Source organism: Vulpes vulpes, chromosome 9 (genome assembly GCF_048418805.1).
Source record: "Vulpes vulpes isolate BD-2025 chromosome 9, VulVul3, whole genome shotgun sequence".
NCBI classification, from domain to species: Eukaryota; Metazoa; Chordata; class Mammalia; order Carnivora; family Canidae; genus Vulpes; species Vulpes vulpes.
In genome coordinates, this window is record NC_132788.1 from 25,222,652 (window position 1) to 25,240,749 (window position 18,098).

At 35.4% G+C, this 18,098-nt stretch overlaps 1 protein-coding gene across 1 annotated transcript in view; it reads left to right on the plus strand.

The window, feature by feature from the left end:
* Positions 1 to 8,187, plus strand: part of MTMR9 (myotubularin related protein 9) — a 53,498-nt gene extending 45,311 nt beyond the window's left edge. The window contains exon 10 of the mRNA XM_072719635.1: positions 3,343 to 8,187. Coding sequence (XP_072575736.1) covers positions 3,343 to 3,506 — 164 coding nt within the window. The 3' untranslated portion in view covers positions 3,507 to 8,187. The remainder of the gene's footprint in view (positions 1 to 3,342) is intronic.
* Positions 8,188 to 18,098: the final 9,911 nt, after the last annotated feature.

The following is an 18,098-nucleotide window of genomic DNA, read 5'->3' on the forward strand; positions in this document are numbered from 1 at the left end:
ATCTTACCTGTTGAGGTGTCCCCAAGCTAGAATTGTGGGAAAGCAACCTCAGATAGTCTCAAGATTCTCGGAGTCTGAGCTTTAGTACTTTGGGAATTTCGGGCTGCTCAAAAATTTTCTTTGCTAAATTTATTGATTGTTATAGACAGTCACAGGTGAGGGATAAGTGATCCCTTAAGTGAGAGATTACAAATTACCAACTTTAACCATATTTAGGTATACAGTTCATTCTTGTCAAGTATATATCCATGCTTTTTGTTAAAGGTTTCTGGGACAATTTACCTAAAAGCGACTGTCACATTTAATAACTGAAGTGAGTGACTAGCTACCTGGGAGAAAAGCCAGATTTGGAGTTGGATGGCCTGAATGATGATTTAACCAGTTTTTACCAAACCTCATTGAGAGTTTAGAGATGAAGTGATTGGAGGAAATCTTTGTTGTTACGTGAATGAATTCCTACCATTCTATTAAGAACAGAGTTTCCATATGTGTTTAGTTCCCCACATAGAACTGGAAGAAATTTTGTGTGAGCTAAAATCTTCTCTTAGTAGGTATATGGATTATATAAGGAGACTGACTACTCTTGGACCCTTAAAATGACTCTCCTCTATTTATATCATAGTTAGCCATTAGTATTAAGTAATTCTTGCATCAAAGAACAGGATTTTAAATACAGGCTCATATCTAGAAAACTCAAAGTTGTCTTTAAGCTATGTCTCTATTTTCCCTTTCTGATAGAGTAGCAGTGGACATGTAGGACTCTTTAGTTTGGTTTATAGAAAGTGTTTTAAAGAATCATAAAACCTTTATGAACTTACTGCTACTGACGTATTGCTGTCTGGAAAGTTTTTGTACCTCCTTATTTGAATATCTCTAAGCCATTATGTTGGATGATATAGTTAATGTAGATTTATGCAGACAAGAAAATGTTTCCTTTTAATCTATAATAAAAGGATAATTATTATTGGGGAAAGAAGGACTTGCCTATAGAATTGGAAGACCACCTCTTGGGACGCTGGGTGGTTCAGTGACTAAGTGCCTGCTTTTGGCCCAGGGCATGATCCTGGAGTCCCAGGATCGACTCCCACATCGGCCTCCCTACATGGAACCTGCGTCTCCCTCTGCCTATGTCTCTGCCTCTCTCTCTGTGTGTCTGTCATGAATAAATAAATAAAATATTTTAAAAAATAAAAATAAAAAAGGAAGACCACCTCTTAAGTAAAGAGACAGGGAGAGAGAGTGCACTGAAGTTTAGGCTCTTATTATTTTCTTTAATTGAAGTGTAGTTGACATGTATTAGTTTCAGGTGTACAACATAGTGATTCAATATTTCCATACATTACAAAGTGATCACCATGATAAATAAGTCTAGCTGTAGCCTGTCACCATAAAAAGCTGTTACACTGTTATTAACTATGTTCTCTAAGCTATACATTGCATCCCCATGTCTTATTTATAACTGGAAGTTTGTGCTTTTTAATCCCCTTCCCTTATTTTGTCTATCATCCCATCTCCCTCCCCTCTGGCAACCATCAGATTGTTCTCTGTATCTATGAGTCTATTTGTTTTTGTTTTTGTTTTTTTTAAGATTTTATTTATTTATTCATGAGAGACACAGAGAAAGAGGCAGAGACAGAGGCAGAGGGAAAAACAGGTTCCATGCAGGGAGCCCGATGGGGGACCCAATCCCCAGACTGTGGGATCATGCCCTGAGCCAAAGGCAGACACTCAACTGCTGAGCCACCCAGGCGTCCCTATTTCTGTTTTCTTTTTGTTGATTTTATTTTTTAGATTGCACATATAAGTGAAATTATATGGTACTTATCAGTCTCCATCTGACTTAATTTCACTTGGCATAATACCCTCTGGGCCCATCTGTGTTGTTACAAATAGGAAGCTGTTGTTCTTTTTTATGTCTGGAAAGTCCATATATTTTTGTATATACCACATCTTCTTTATCCATTTATCTGTTGATGGACACCTAAGTGGCTTCCATATACCTTGGCTATCATAAATAATGCTACAGTTAACATAGGAGTGCATATAACTTTTTGAATTTATGTATTCATTTTCTTTGGATAAATACCCAGAAGTGGAAATGCTAGATCATATGATAGTATATTTTTAATATTCTGAGGAACCTACATACTGTCTTCCATTGTGGCTACACAATCTTGCATTCCCACCTACAGTGCATGAGAGTTCCCTTTTCTCTGCATTTTTGCCAACAGTTGTTATTTCTTGTCTTTTTGATAATAGCCATTCTGACAGGTGTGAGCTAATATCACATTGTGGTATTAGCATTTCACCCTGATAGTGATGTTGAGCATCTTCAGGATTTTTTATATGTAGTATCATGTCATCTGCAAATAGTGGCAGTTTTACTTCTTTTCCTACTTGGGAGCCTTTTATTTCTTTTTCTTGTCTAATTTGGCTAGGATATCCAATACTGTGTTGAATAAGTGTTAGTAAGAGTAGGCTTCCCTTGTCTTGTTTGTGATAGAGAGGAAAAGCTTTCAGCTTTTCACTGTTGTGTATGATGTTAGTTGTTTTGTCATACATGGGCTCTCTACCCAGTTGTGACTTTTTAATCATAAATGAAGAATTTTATCAAAATGTATCTGTTGAGATGATCACATGATTTTATCCTTTTTTTTTGTTAGTGTGGCATTTTGTGTTGATTCATTTGTGGGTATTGAACCATCCTGGCATCCCTAGAATAAACCCTGCTTGATCATAGTATATAATGCTTTTAATGTATCGTTGATTTCAGTTTGCTGATATTTTGTTCAGGATTTTTGTATCTATGTTCATGAGGGTTATTGGCCTATAATTTTCTTTCTTTCTGCTATGTTTGTTTGGTTTTGGTGTCTGGGTAATGCTGGTCTCATGGAGTGAGTGTGGAAGCAGTCTTTCCTTTTTAATTTTTTGCACTAGTTTGAGAAGAATAGGTGTTAACTCTTCTCTAAATGTTTGGCAGAATTCACCTATGAAGGGCAGCCTGGGTGGCTCAACGGTTTAGCACCAACTTCAGCCCAGGGCCTGATCCTGGAGACCCAGGATCGAGTCCCACATTGGGCTCCCTGCATGGAGCCTGCTTCTCCCTCTGCCTCTGTCTCTGCCTCTGTCTCTCTGTGTCTCTTATGAATAAATAAATGAAATATTTAAAAAATATAGTATATTTAATTATACTTTCAGTACCTCAAAATTCCTGCTTATTTCAGAGTATAATAAAACATACATGTGAATTTAAAAAATAATAATAATGCATAATGCATCAAATAATGTTAATCTATTATATGTATCTTTTTGCTTTCTATCTTCCTTTCCCGGATTCAATAGGTATTTTCCTACGTTGGAATAGATCCTCCAAGTATTTGGATGAAGCATATGAAGAAATGGTTAACATCATTGAGTATAACAAGGAATTGCAAGCAAAAGTAAATGTACTTAGGAGGCAGTTGGCAGAACTGGAAACTGAGGATGGGATGCAGGAGAGTCCCTGAAATATCTTCCCACAATCTGTATAAATAAGGACCTTCCTGGACCTGAATCCCACCTCTCTCTCCTTTGGCCCTTCAGTTTACTTTTACACAGTAGCCTTGAACCTAAGGCTTTTAGATGTGAGAACCCTCTAATGTAGTGGATTTCTCAATACTTTATGAATGAAACTTACTGTAATTACTCGTGTTTCATGTGGCCTGTTAGGCCTCTTTACCTTGGGAGCAGAAAGGAGGTGCTAGTCATTTTATTTTATGTGAAACAGGTGACCTATTTAATGCCATTTGTGTTATATGCCATTTAATCATAAAATTTTTTTGTGTCTACTTTCCAAACAGTGCTCCAGACCAGTCAAGGATATGATTAATCTCCTTAGGGAATATTTGTTAGTTTTAAAAAAGATCAGACTTTTAAACACTCCAAATACAGAAATATTTTTCAAAACCAAAATGGTTGATAAATCAAGAATTTTGTGATTAACATGCCATTTCCAAAACTTTTGCTCTTCTCTTTAAAATAGCTTTAGATTAACAAAGCTGAATTCATTCTCATTTTGGTTGTCAAGAAAGGAAAATCTGAATATTTATTCAAGGTTAATATTTTTACAAGGGTTATAGGTATAATCCTCTGATGTTTGCATTAAAAAGTAAATTTTAGCAGTAGACAGTAAAAGTATGTGCAGTATAGAAATAAAGTAGGAATTTGTTACTGATATATTGTTACTGTTGCATTAGTTTTTCAGGTTTTTGACCGTACATGTTAAATGTGTATCAAATGCTGGATATCCCATTAAACCATCATTTAGGATAGATGTTTGTTACAATTAAGCTACAAATACGGTTTCCTTAAACCAGAAATGCACTGCCCTTGTCTTAAGTTCTTACTGCACTGTTTTATGTATGTACATGTGTTGTTTTATTGTGTTTTAAGTATTCTAAGAGTTTGCTAATAATAATAACTAAGCTTAAACCTTTCATGTTGGCTTGAGCCTTTTGAAAATTTATCTTGACTCTGCTGATTTGTTCATTATATGTTACACAAATCTTTTTGAAGTGGAGGTGAAAGTTTATGAAATGACACAGCTATGTTTTAAGCTGCAGAAACAGATTGAAATGTTTCAATATTAAGACTGTATTTATGCTATGCTAGTTTATGCCTGCTACTCTAAAAGTTTGTGGTTCAGTGCTTTCTATATACATTTCTGTTTTGTGGCACTGTTCATTTTAATAAATACTACCAATTCTAGTTTTCCATTAAAAGGATAATTGAAGAGTAAACATCTAATACCATATCCACTCCATCTGTATATAACCATTTCAGTGTAAAACCCACCAAAACTGAACCCTACTTTAGAGATATGTATTGAGCTAAAAATATAATTAAAAAAAATCTAGTCTAGCATAATCTATGGCCACATTCAGATGCCTTGGAAAATACAAATACTTTCTATGTCTAGTTGCCCAAGGTTCATCTTTTTTGTTTTCTCTGACTGGTAGCAAAAGGCTTGGACGACGCATATCAGAACTCTGCTTTGGTGTATTTCCCCTGCCTTCTCTGAGCTCAGATTTATTCTCAACTTATTTTCTAGCAATAGTTATGCATCTCTAGGCATTAAAGCCCTCACAAAAAGGCTACAGAAAGGAGCAAAGGAGATCTTGGCTCTCAGTACTTCTGTGTTGTGTGAAATGTTTATATTAATATTTTAAAAGATGAAATACCATAGCTTTTTTTATCACCTCTCGAAATTGCTTGCTGCATTTGTTCATGCAGCTGATCTTTTTGTTTGCTCCCATTTTTGTCTCCAGAGTAGATATGAAGGAGCCCTTTTCTTCTCAGCGGGCCCATAAGGAAAACCACTTAGAGTTTTGTTTTGTTGTTTTTAGTGATTCTTTAGAAGTGACTCCTACTCATGACATTGATTGGCCATAGGGCTTTTGTAGGTGGGAGTTTTTATTAGGCTCAGTCATGGAGAAATTGTATGCCATCAATTTATAGATGTCTTCCTGATGAACGTTTTATGTATGAGCCAGACTCCAGTAATAGCATAGTGTTTCTTTTTTTTCTTTTATTGAGACAGCAATCTTAAGCTATTTGGACAGGTTTGTATTTTAGTATTAATTTATAATTAGGGATTGTGCAAACCTCAGTTTTGTTTATAGGTCATAAAAACAAACTTTGGTATCAGTGCATCTTCAAAGGGGACATCTAATAATGCAAATATTAGGGTTTTCCCAAACTCAAGAACTGTGTCAACAGTATCAATATAATTTAAAGAGGGATTTTAGTAATAATATGAAGTTACCTGTCACTTAGATGAGAAAACTACATACAATGGATATACTCGTGAGAAGACCCTTGTTAAACATTAAGTTTGGGGAATTATCTTTGATAAATGTGGCTTTAAAAGCTTTAATGAAGAGAGTGGCAGCAGAATTAGTGACCAAATTGCCCCTAGGAGTCAATAATACTCAAGTGAGATATAATCACGTTTATATATTTTAAGCATCTTATGAATTCATTTATAGTGAAGGCTGTTTACATTTTGGGAATGCAAAAGTAGGTCCCACAAAGAATATTTTAAAAATACAAAAGATTGCTACAGTCCTCTGTCGTCAATACGAGGATCCTTAGATTTTAAATTAACAGGTTTTTTTTTAGAAACCACAAGAACATAGTTGGTTGATTATATTAAGATTTTGAAACTTTGGGTGTTAAGACTTTTCAGTAATTAATTCTTTGGTCAGAATTTTTCATTCTGGTTTTACTAAAAGGGAAGAAAACTTATTTCTAAGAAAAACCAGGCCTTTGAAGCAAGATTTTAAAGTGATTTTTGGGAAAACTTTGGAAGACAACAATCATTTCAAACCCTGTAGGAGTAATTTAAAATATTTCTTTGAACTCCGAGGCCAGATTTACAGAGCTGATATGTCATTGCTTTTCATTTTAAATGATGAAATTTAGTGATATTTTAGTCTTTGATTCACTCAGTACTTATATTAAATTTAAAAAAATATCTGACCAGTACTTTGTTTCTTGAAGTGAAAAATAGAAGGAACATTTTACTGTATTTAAAAAAAAAAAAAAAAAAGTCTGCTCAGAGATGTAACTCCTATAGTTAATCTGGTTTCAGTATTAGCTGTTTTAATTGTCAGTCTTAACCAGGTCATCGGGTTCACTTTTTATTAGACCCCAACATGAGGCAAAATTTTGGTATTCACCCATATTCAGATTTAATGAGTAAAAACTACAAGAGGGTATCATGAGCACTCTTTATTAGAAAGTTATTTCCTGAACCAAAAAAAAGGGCAAATTTTAGAATAGTTGATCCCCTGTTCTGGCAGCTTTGAAATTTACCAGAGAATGAAGTCATTCAGTACATTTGATACAGGTTTATTATACCTCAAGACAACATAGATTTGTTATTTATTACTCCTTAATGTGGGTTAGATCTTTTCTCCCTCTAGAGCTGATACCCTACGTTTATTACCAAATAGTATTTTTATGTAATTCACCATCTTAAAAAATATTTAAAGACTGATTCCTCTATTAATATTTATTCTCAGATGATATGAAATGCTAATTTTCTTACAGTATCAGTTTTCTGATTTTTTTTTTCTGGAGTAAACCATTTCTACCATCACTCAGTCTTTATAATCTCATGTTTACAGCATCTTCTTCCTTTATTTTTTAAATTTTTTTCATCTTCTTCCTTTTAACCAAGAGCTCAGACAAGACCTTGTGAAACTGTAGGATGAGGTTTTAGAAAGTTTGAACTTCTTATCTAAATTCTCCATAAGAAAGTCCTGTTTTTGAACTCCATTGTGGGACTGTAATTTGTACTTAATTTAGCGAAAGATAGTGGGGCTCACTGTAGACACTACATTGTCCTGAAAAATAATTCCTGATGAGAGCTTACTGACTTTTAGAACCATTCTGTTTAACCATCTGTGAGTGTACACATTAAATGTATTGGTAATTTGTAATAAAAACACGTTGTACAACACTGCCTCTGTCTTTCTGCCCAAGACATTTTTCATTTGCTTTACTTTTAAAATGCACATATCTTTGGAGACATGGATTACTCTACACAAATACACCGAGTTCTGTTGCCTAGAATCCTTATAGATCTATTACCATCTACACTAAAAATGTACTTGCACAATTTAGTTATATATATATATAAAAAGAGTATGTATTTCTTCAATAGCCAGGTATTTGGATTGTATTCTTGATATGTTTGAATGTGACTCTTGAATTCAAGTGCACTATTATTCATGTCTTACACAATAAAATTGCACTGTATGGCAAATATGTCTATAAAGTATGCTTTGCTAAAACCTCAGAGTGCTGTAATGGACAGGTTTCTATTATGTGAACTTGTCTATATATAGTCTTAGGGAAAAATTCTAAACTTTTTAAAGTCTCTGTAACATTTTAATATTATTTGTAATGTTCCCTATGTGATAAGTTCACTTTTGTCCTAAAACTGGAATCATTCATTGTGAGTTGGCTGCTTTCTCAGGCTTGGTTTACTTAATCATGAAACAGTCTTGTCGAACATGGTACAGTTAGTATGTAAGATTTGTGTGGTGTGCTCTCTGCCTCAGAGGACTGTTGCACAAATGCTAGTGCTAAATGTGTATAGACAATGGTAATAAAATTTGAATATATTCAAATGCTGATAAATTTATAGGCTGACTTTAATTTTTTTAAAATATCTGTGATGGTTTTGGCAGTTTATCTCAAAACTGCTATATACAGGCCTTATATTTTGAAAAAATTCATATCCACCAAAAAGTTGCAAAGCAGTACAATGACCTCCCATATACTGTTCACCAAATTGAATAATTAACATATGTTACATTTGACTTGACACTCCTGATTGTGTATGTGTATTATTGCTAGTATTTTGCTGAAACATTTGAAGGTAAGCCACAGATACCATGATCTTTCTACATAAATATTTCAGAGGTATCTCTCAAGATTTAGGAGTATGTATTATACATTCTGTTTACTAATTTGTATTGATATGAGTAAATCAATGAGGGAAAAGGGAAAGCTCTCTGTTAGAATAGATAGCCAACTATGAAACATAGGAAGAATGACAAAATTAGAAAGTCACTATTTGGCAGTCACCGCAGTCATAATTGATCTAGGCAGTCATCATCTGTGGATGATAAAACTGGCAAATGAGTCTATAAGAGAAAGTATATAGTCCCAAAGTATCTTTCCATAAAATACTAGTTAGTAAAGGGGAGGATAGTAACTTGACAATGAAGGAACCAAGGAGATATCACCTTATCCTCGCATGATTAACATTACTAGTAATAGGGCATACCAACATCATGGATCATAAGTCCTAAGAGCAATGCATCATTTTTGTGGCATTTTTGGATTTTGTTTTTCTAAAGATGTTATTTATTTATTAGAGCACACAAGCAAGCAGGTGGGGGGCAGGAGAAGAGAGATAAGCTACCCCTTTTGTGGAATTTTTGTAAAAACAAAAACAACCTGGATCTATTTATAGGGAAGCATCAGGCCAACTTAAATTGACAGACATTCTACAACATAACTGGTCTGTATGAAGTTTATAGAAGAAAATTAAAGATAGCTTTTTGTAAGTTTGAACATATTTAAAATTTATAGGAGCTCAAAATGAACAAAAGGCAGCAGTTAACATTCATACAAAACCGTAAAATTAAAATGAGAAAATATTTCAGTTGATGAAAATTACCCCCCAAGATGAAACATTGAACAGAAGAAAACTGACACACATTCCAAAAGGAATGAATACCTTTAAGGAAAACTTATAGATATGAGAAAACACCTCAAGTGAGAAATTTAAAAACTCAGAACAGAAATAGACCAAAAATCAAAGCAAGAAGGGAAAAAATAAGAGTTGAATGAACTCAGGAAAGAATCTGAGGAATAAAGACAAGGTCATCTTGGAGATTACAAGGTCCTTCAGAAGGAATAGGTTCAACTGAAAGTGCATGAAAGAAAATATAAAAGGCCAGAGTAAAAATTGTTAAAATAAGCAAAAGTCACAGAGAAAGAGTTCAACATAGGGGCCATGCAAAGAAGAGCCAGTGTATGAATAATTGGGAGTCCCTGAAGAAAAAAAAAAATAATGGAACATGGAACAGAAATCATATTTAAACTAATAATTCCAGGGACACCTGGGTGGCTCAGCAGTTGAGTGTCTGCCTTCGGCTCAGGGTGTGATTACAGAGTCCTGCGATCAAGTCCAACATCAGGCTCCCTGCATGGAGCCTGCTTCTCCCTCTGCCTGTGTCTCTGCCACGCTCTCTCTCTCTCTCTCTGTCCCTCATGAATAAATAAATAAATAAAATCTTTAAAAAATATATATCCAAGGAAATAAAAACTACAAAGGAACAACAAAGAAATACAGTAAACATATGAAATACACAGTAAATATAAGAAAACAAATGAAAACTGGAACCAAACATCAGACTTGACCAATGAATGTGGTTCATCTTTAAAGAAAATATCTCCAATTTGGCTTATAAAGTAAAATACAACTCTGCTGTATATAACAGAATTGAAGTAACTCAAAAAGGTTTTAAAAATTGTGTACTAGTCATGACAATGTATTACAGAGCTACAATAATCAAAACAGCATTGTACTAGCATAAACACAGACATAAAGATCAATGGAACAGAATGGAGAGTATAAACCCTCATGTATGTAGTCAGGTGATCTTCAAGAGGGTGCCAAGCCTACATGTTAGGGAAAGGACAGTCTCTTCAAAAAATGTTGCCAGGAAAAGAACCATGTGCAAAATATTTTTTTTTTTACTTTATACCGTATACAAAAATTAACTCAATGTATTAAAGATGTAAACATAATACTTAAAACTAGAAGAAAACAGAGGAAAACCATCGTGACATTGCATTTGGCAATGATTTCTTGGATATGACACCAAAAGCACAGGCAACAAAAGCAGAAATAGACAAATGGGACTACATTAAATTTTTTATCAGTATTTTAAAAATTCATAATGAAATAACGTGGGCTTAATATACCTACTTTACAGTTCACAAATATTTTTTTTACTAGTGCAATGTTCAGAATAACATAAGACCTTTAAAATGCATCTTCAGTGATATTAAGAAATTGATGGAGTAGGCACATTGAACCTCGTATTCCCACACAGAAATGTCGAAAAACAAATTTCAGATCCAAGTTTGTCAGAACTCTGGAGAAGAATCAAAGGTTTGCAGTAACAAAGCAAATGCTGAATGAATTAAAAGGTGACTTGAAAACTGTAGGAAAAATTCACAGAATTTTTTTTTTTTTTTAATCTGCCATTGTCCCATCCCTCTCCAGCACAGAGGCAGTCTTGAAATGGTGCCAGCCTGTGTTACCACTGTGGGCCTCTGGTGTCGTTCTGAAGAGAACAGAGCAGACTTTGGTCAAATATTGCTTACATCTGTTGTAACCTGTCTAGAGGATACCTCAATGACTGACAGGACGTGTTCATCTCTCCTTGACCTAACTCAGAACTCAGACTCGAAGGCAGTGGGGCTTTGACTCAAAATACTGTAAGAAGAACTAATAACCTGCAAACACCTGGGGCAAAATATAGTCAAGATATATCACAGTCAAGACATTTAAGGCCTGGGAGGAAAAGCTTGGGAAGATTCTTTGGGAAATCAAGACATTCAAAGGAACTCCTATGTATGGGGCAATCAGAAGCCCACATACATGCCTGAAATAAGACACATGTTCAGAAAAGTGTTAAGAAGACCCTAAGTTTTCACTCACAAGTGACCCCTCGGCTCAGTGCAAGACTAGTGTTGAAGAATGGCCACAACACAGAACCGATCTGCAAAGATGGGAAGAGGTATTTTTTGCTTGCTTGTTTCAGGTTTATTTTTTTTAAGATTTTATTTATTTATTTGAGAGAGAGAGAAGGCGCAAGCAGGGGGAGCAGCAGAGGGAGAGGGAGAAGCAAACTCCCTGCTGAGCAGGGAGCCTGATACAGGACTCCATCCCAGGACCCTAGGATCATGACCTGAGCCAAAGGCAGATGCTTAACTGACTGAGCCACCAGGTGCCTCCTTTTCAGTTATTTTTTCTAAGCTCCTGGCATTCCAAGAAATCTCTGCCAAAACATTAAGTTAATAGGAGATAAAGGAACAAGAGATCTCAGTGGCTACACATGACAAGGAATAGTCTTTGCTAAACAAGTTTGAAAAAGTAAACAAATAGATTATTTCAACCTTAAAATAGAACAAAGAGGGGCACCTGGGTGGCTCAGTGGTTGAGTGTCTGCCTTTGGCTCAGGTCGTGATCCCGGGGTCCTGGGATCGAGTCCTGCATTGGGCTCCCCACAGGGAGTCTGCTTCTCTCTGCCTGTGTCTCTGCCTCTCTCTATGTATCTCTCATGAATAAATAAATAAAATCTTTAAAAAACAAATAGAACAAAGAGTCCCCAGCAAACCCTGGAGAAGGGTAAGAATCTAATTTCCAGTGTTAACACATAGTATTCAAATATCTAATTTTCTACAACAGAAAAAAAGCACAAGCATGCAAAACAAAAACAAAACCCCCCAAACCAGGAAAATATGACCTATTCAAAATAACAAATTTTACAACATTTAACAAAATAAATAGAAAGTCTCCCTGAGAAATTCTAGACATTGGAGTAACTAGAAAAAGACTTTAAAGTAACTGCCTTGGGATCCCTGGGTGGCGCAGCGGTTTGGCGCCTGCCTTTGGCCCAGGGCGCGATCCTGGAGACCCGGGATCGAATCCCACGTCGGGCTCCCGGTGCATGGAGCCTGCTTCTCCCTCTGCCTGTGTCTCTGCCTCTCTCTCTCTCACTGTGTGCCTATCATAAATAAATAAAAATTAAAAAAAATAAAATAAAATAAAAAATAAAGTAACTGCCTTAAGTAGTCTGAAAGAGCTAAAGGAAAGCATGGACAAAGAACTAAAGGAAATCGGGAAAATATACAAACATAATACAAATATCAATGAAAAGACAGAAATTATTAAAAGGAACCAAATTATTGAGCTGAAAAGTATAAGTAAAATGAAAAATTCACTAGAAGTGTTCAGTGAATTATTTAATCAGGCAGAAGAAAGAATCAGCAACCTTGAAGATCAGTAAATTGAAATGATCAAGACTGAGGAATAGGAAGAAACAGGGTGAAGACCTGGGATAGCCTAAGAAACCAATGGGACACCATCAAATGGAGCAATATATGGGAGTCAGAGAAAGAGAAGAGAGATACAAGAGCAGAAGGCTTATTTGAAGAATTAAGAGATAAAAATATTCGAATTTGAAAAAAGACCTGAATTTACAAATCCAAGAAACTCAATGACTTTCAAGTAGTGTAAATTCAGAGACCTACAGTGAAACATAATCAGACTAAGTAACAGGAAATCTTGAAAGCAGTGAAAGAATCAAAACATATAAGGGATCTTCAATAATACTATCAGTTGATCTTTCATCAGAATCCATGGAGGCCAGGAGAAAGATGATACATTTAAAATATTAAAAGGAAAAAAAATCTCAGGTGAAAATTCTATATCCAGAAAAATGTCCTCCAAAAATAATAGAGAAATTAAGATATTTCCAGATTAACAAAAGTTCAGGGAGCTTGTTACCACTAGATCTGGTCTACGAGAACTACTAACAGAAGTCAGTCAAGGTGAAATGAAAGAACCCCAGTCAATAACAGAAACCCATATAAAGAAATAAATATCTCCAGCAAGTGTAAAATATGGACAAATATAAAAACCAATATTATTGTCATTTTGGTTTATCTCCACTTTAATTTTCTACAGGATTTAAAAAACAAAGACATAAAAATAATTATAAATCTATGCTGTTCAGCACACAATGAATAATGATGTAATTTGTGAAATCAATAGCAGAGTGGGAGACAGAGTTATATAAGAGCAGTTTTTGTGTAGTTAAGTTGATAGGGGCACCTGGGTGGTTCAGATGGTTAAGCATCCAACTCTTGATTTCAGCTCAGGTCATGATCTCAGGGTCATGAGATTGAGCCCTGCATCAGGCTCTATGCTGAGCATGGAGTCTGCTTAAGATTCTCTCCTACCCCCTTCCACCCCCTGGCCCCACTCATGCACTCTCTCTCTTTTAAAAAAAAAAAAAATTAAAAAGCTTCTCCACTTTAAAAAAATAAAGTTAAGTTGATATCAATTCAAATTAGATTGTTATTTGTTAGAATGTTTAGGTTGCTATATATGATGCTTATAATTACCATAAAAACAATATCTTTTGGAGGAAATGAGAAGGAAATCTAAAGCCACTACAAATAAAACAACACAAAAGATAACAGTAATGGAGGAAATAAGGGACCAAAAAAGTGTAAGACATACAGGAAAGAAATAGCAAAATGGTAGAAGTAAATTATTCCTTATCAGTAATTATTTTAAGTGTAAATAAATTACAAATTATAATAAAAGTAGAGGGAAGAATAAATTTGAAAAACACCATGATCTCCTGGCTGTGCAAGATAGGTTCAACATTTAAAAATTAATTGATGGGGAGATCCCTTGGTGGCTCAGCAGTTTAGTCCTGCCTTCGGCCCAGCAAGTGAGCCTGGTGTCTCGGAATCGAGTCCCACATCAGGCTCCCTGCACGGAACCTGCTTCTCCCTCTGCCTGTGTCTCTGCTTCTGTGTGTGTGTGTGTGTGTGTGTCTCATGAATAAATAAATAAAATCTTAAAAATAATAATAAAATTAAAATTAATTGATGGAACCCATCACATCACAGGGAAAAACAAAAATCACGTGATTCTACTAATGGATTTAGAAAAAGCACTTGACCAAAAGTAACTCCAATTCATTATAAAAACTCAAAGCAAACTAAGAATAGAGAATTTCATTTACTAAATAAAGAACATCTACAAAAAGCCTATAGTTAATATCATGCTTATTGGTAAAAACAAAACAAAACAAAAAACTGGAAACTTTCCCACTAAGATCAGGAACAAACATGAATATCCCCTTATCACTACTTTTCAGCATTTACCTGGAAATCCTACCTGATGCAATAAGACAGAAAATGAAATTAAAGATATACATATTGAAAAGGAAGATATAAAACTATCTTTGCAGGGACACCTGTGTGGCTCAGTGGTTAAGCATCTGCTTTTAGCCTAGGGTGTGATCCTGGAGTCCCGGGATCAAGTCCCATATTGGGCTCCCTGCATGGAGCCTGCTTCTCCCTCTGCCTATGTCTCTGCTTCTCTCTGTCTCTCATGAATAAATAAATAAAATCTTTTAAAAAAATAAAACTATCTTTGCAGCTGAGATAATAATCATCTATTAGAAAATCAGGAAGACTTAACCAAAAAAAAAAGGGGGGGGGGGACCTACAAGTGATTATAGCCAGGTTGCAGGATACAAGGTTAATATATAAAAATCAGGACACCTGGGTGGCTCAGTAGTTGAGCATCTGCCTTTGGCTCGGGGTGTGATCTTGCGGTCCCAGGATTGAGTCCTGCATCAGCCTCCCTATAGGGAGCCTGCTTCTCCCTCTGCCTATGTCTCTGCCTCTCTCTGTGTATCTCTCATGAATAAATACAAATCTTAAAAAAAAAAGTCAATCATTTTCCTATATACCAGCAATGAACAAGTAGAATATGAAATTTATTTTTTTTAAAGATTTTATTTATTTATTCATGAGAGACACAGAGAGACAGGCAGAGACACAGGCAGAGGGAAAAGCAGGCTCCATGCAGGAAGTCCGATGTGGGGCTTAATCCCCGAACTCTGGGATCACGACCTGAGCCAAAGGCAGACGCTCAACCACTGAGCCACCCAGGTGTCCTTGGAATATGAAATGTAAAATATAATACCATTTATATTAGCACTTTCAAAAACAAAATAGTAGAAATCTAACAAAATATGTACAAGATCTCTATGAGAAAAACTATAAGATCTGACTAAAGAAATCAAAGAACTGGGCAGCCTGGGTGGCTCAGCGGTTTAGCGCTGCCTTTGGCCCAGGGTGTAATCCTGGGAACCTGGGATCGAGTTCTTTCTGCAGAACCTGTCTTTCTGCCTCTCTCTCTCTCTCTCTGTCTGTGTCTCTCATGAATAAGTAAATAAAATCTTTTTCAAAAAATCAAAGAACTAGCTTGATCCCATGTTAATGATAAAAAGATTAATATTGTCAGGATATCAGTTCTTCCCCAAATGATCTATAGATTCAATGTTATCCCAAGGAAAATCCCATCAAGTTATTTTGTGGTTATCGACAAAAAGATTCTTTTTTTTTTTTTCGACAAAAAAATTCTAAAGCTTATATGGAGAGGCCAAAGAAACAGAATAGCCAACATAGTATTGAAGGAGAACACCCATCAGAAGACTGATGTACCCAACTTCAAGACTTACTATAAAGCTACAGTAATCAAGACAGTATAGTACTGGTGAAAAAATAGACAAGTCAGTGGAACAGAATAGAGACTCCAGAAATAGACTTATGCAAATATAGGCAATTGATCTTCGATAAAGGAACAAAGGCAAAACAATAAAGAGTCTTTCCAATAAATAGTGCTGAAACAACTGGATATTCATATTTATATAATATACATATATACACACACATATACCTTTCATAAAAATTAACTGAAAACGATTTATAGACCTAAATGTAAGCTGCAAAATGATAAAAATCCTAGAATATAATATAGGAGAAAACCTAGATGACCCTAAATATGGTGATTACTTTTTAGTTATAATACCAAACACATGATCCATGAAAGAAACAAATCAGTAAACTGGACTTCGTTAAAACAAAAATTTCTATTCTGCAAAAGAACAGAATGTATTGGATTCTCATTCAAGAGAATGAGAAGACAAACCATAGAGAGGGAGGAATTATTTGCAAAAGACAATATCTGATAAGGAACTGTTATTCAAAAAGTACTTTAAAAAACTTTTAAAACTCAAAAATAAGAAAATGAACAACCTGGGGACACCTGAGTGGCTCAGCAGTTGAACGCCACCTTCAGCCTGGGGTGTGATCCTGGAGACCTGGGATGGAGTCCCACGTCGGGATCCCTGCATGGAGCCTGCTTCTCTCTCTGCCTTTGTCTCTGCCTCTCTCTCTGTCTCTTATGAATAAATAAAACCTTAAAAAAAAAAAAAAGAAAATGGACAACCTGGTTAATAATGAACAAATGATCTGTACATGTATCACACCAAAGTAGATGCCAAGCAAACATGAAAAGATGCTCAGAATCATGTCAATAGGAATTTGCAAATTAAAACTACAAGGAGATACCACTACACATCTACTATACAGTGAATATCTAAAACATGTCACCAAATGCTGGTGAAGATGTGTAGTAACTTTCATTGGACTTTATTGATCACTGATAGGAATGCAAAATGGTCCAGCCACTTTGGAAGACAGTTTGGGAATTTCTTACAAAACTAAACACACTCTTACCAAACAAATCAGCAATTCTCCTTGGCATTTACCCAAAGGAGTTAAAAACTTATGTTCACATAAAACCTGCAAATGAATATTTACTACTGTTTTACTCATAATTGAGAAAGCTTGGAAGCAACCAAGATGTCCTTCAGTAGATGAATATTTAAATAAATTATGGTATATCCAGATAATGAAATATATTTCAGTGCTAAAAAGCAAAGGAATGTTATTTAGAATTATGAAAAGACAAAAGGGAAACTTTAAATGCGTATTGCTATATAAAAGAGAGCAATGGGAAAAGGCTATATACTGTATGATTTCAACTATATGATATTCTGGAAAAGGAAAAACTATGGAAACAATGATGGTTAATGTTCTTTGTCAACTTGGTCAGGCTATGGAGTGCTATTCTTAAATAATATCTCTGGGTGTCTTTGAGGATGTTTCCAGATGAGATTAGCATTTGAATCAGTGGACTTACTAGATTGCCTTACCCAATGGGAGTTGGTATCATCTAATACATAGAAGGACTGAATAGAACAAAATGCAGAGGAGGTACCTGGGTGGCTCAATTATCTGCCTTGGAAACAAGTGGCACATCAGGCATCCTGCTCATAGGGAAGTCCGCTTCTCCCTCTCCTTCTGCCCCACCCCTCTCAAATCTTTAAAAAAAAAAATTTTAAAAATGCAGACGAAGGGAGAATGTGTTGCCTGCAGCAATTGTTGCTGTGGTCTTCTTTTGGGGAATGTCCGTGTCCCTCATTTCTTCCACATTTACTAGTTGGAATTCTTCTGTAAGAGTTGCCCCTTCTGGGCAGCCTGGGTGGCTCAGCAGTTTAGCACCTCCCTCTGCCTGTGCCTATGCCTCTCTCTCAATCTGTGTCTCTCATGAATAAATAAATAAAATCTTTAAAAAAAAAAAAGAGTTACCCCTTCTACCTCATTTATCTATTCATTATTTATATCAACACAGACTGTATAGACTGGAGGATATTTTTATTATTTTTTATTATTTGGGTTTGTGATGTGAGAGCCAAAACCTCAACCCTGAAAATGGAGGGAAAGTCTGAATATTATCAGAATCTAAGTTAGGGTAACAGAAACCTACTTTGATGACTTAATCCAAAGGTTTGGAGGAAGACACAGACTTG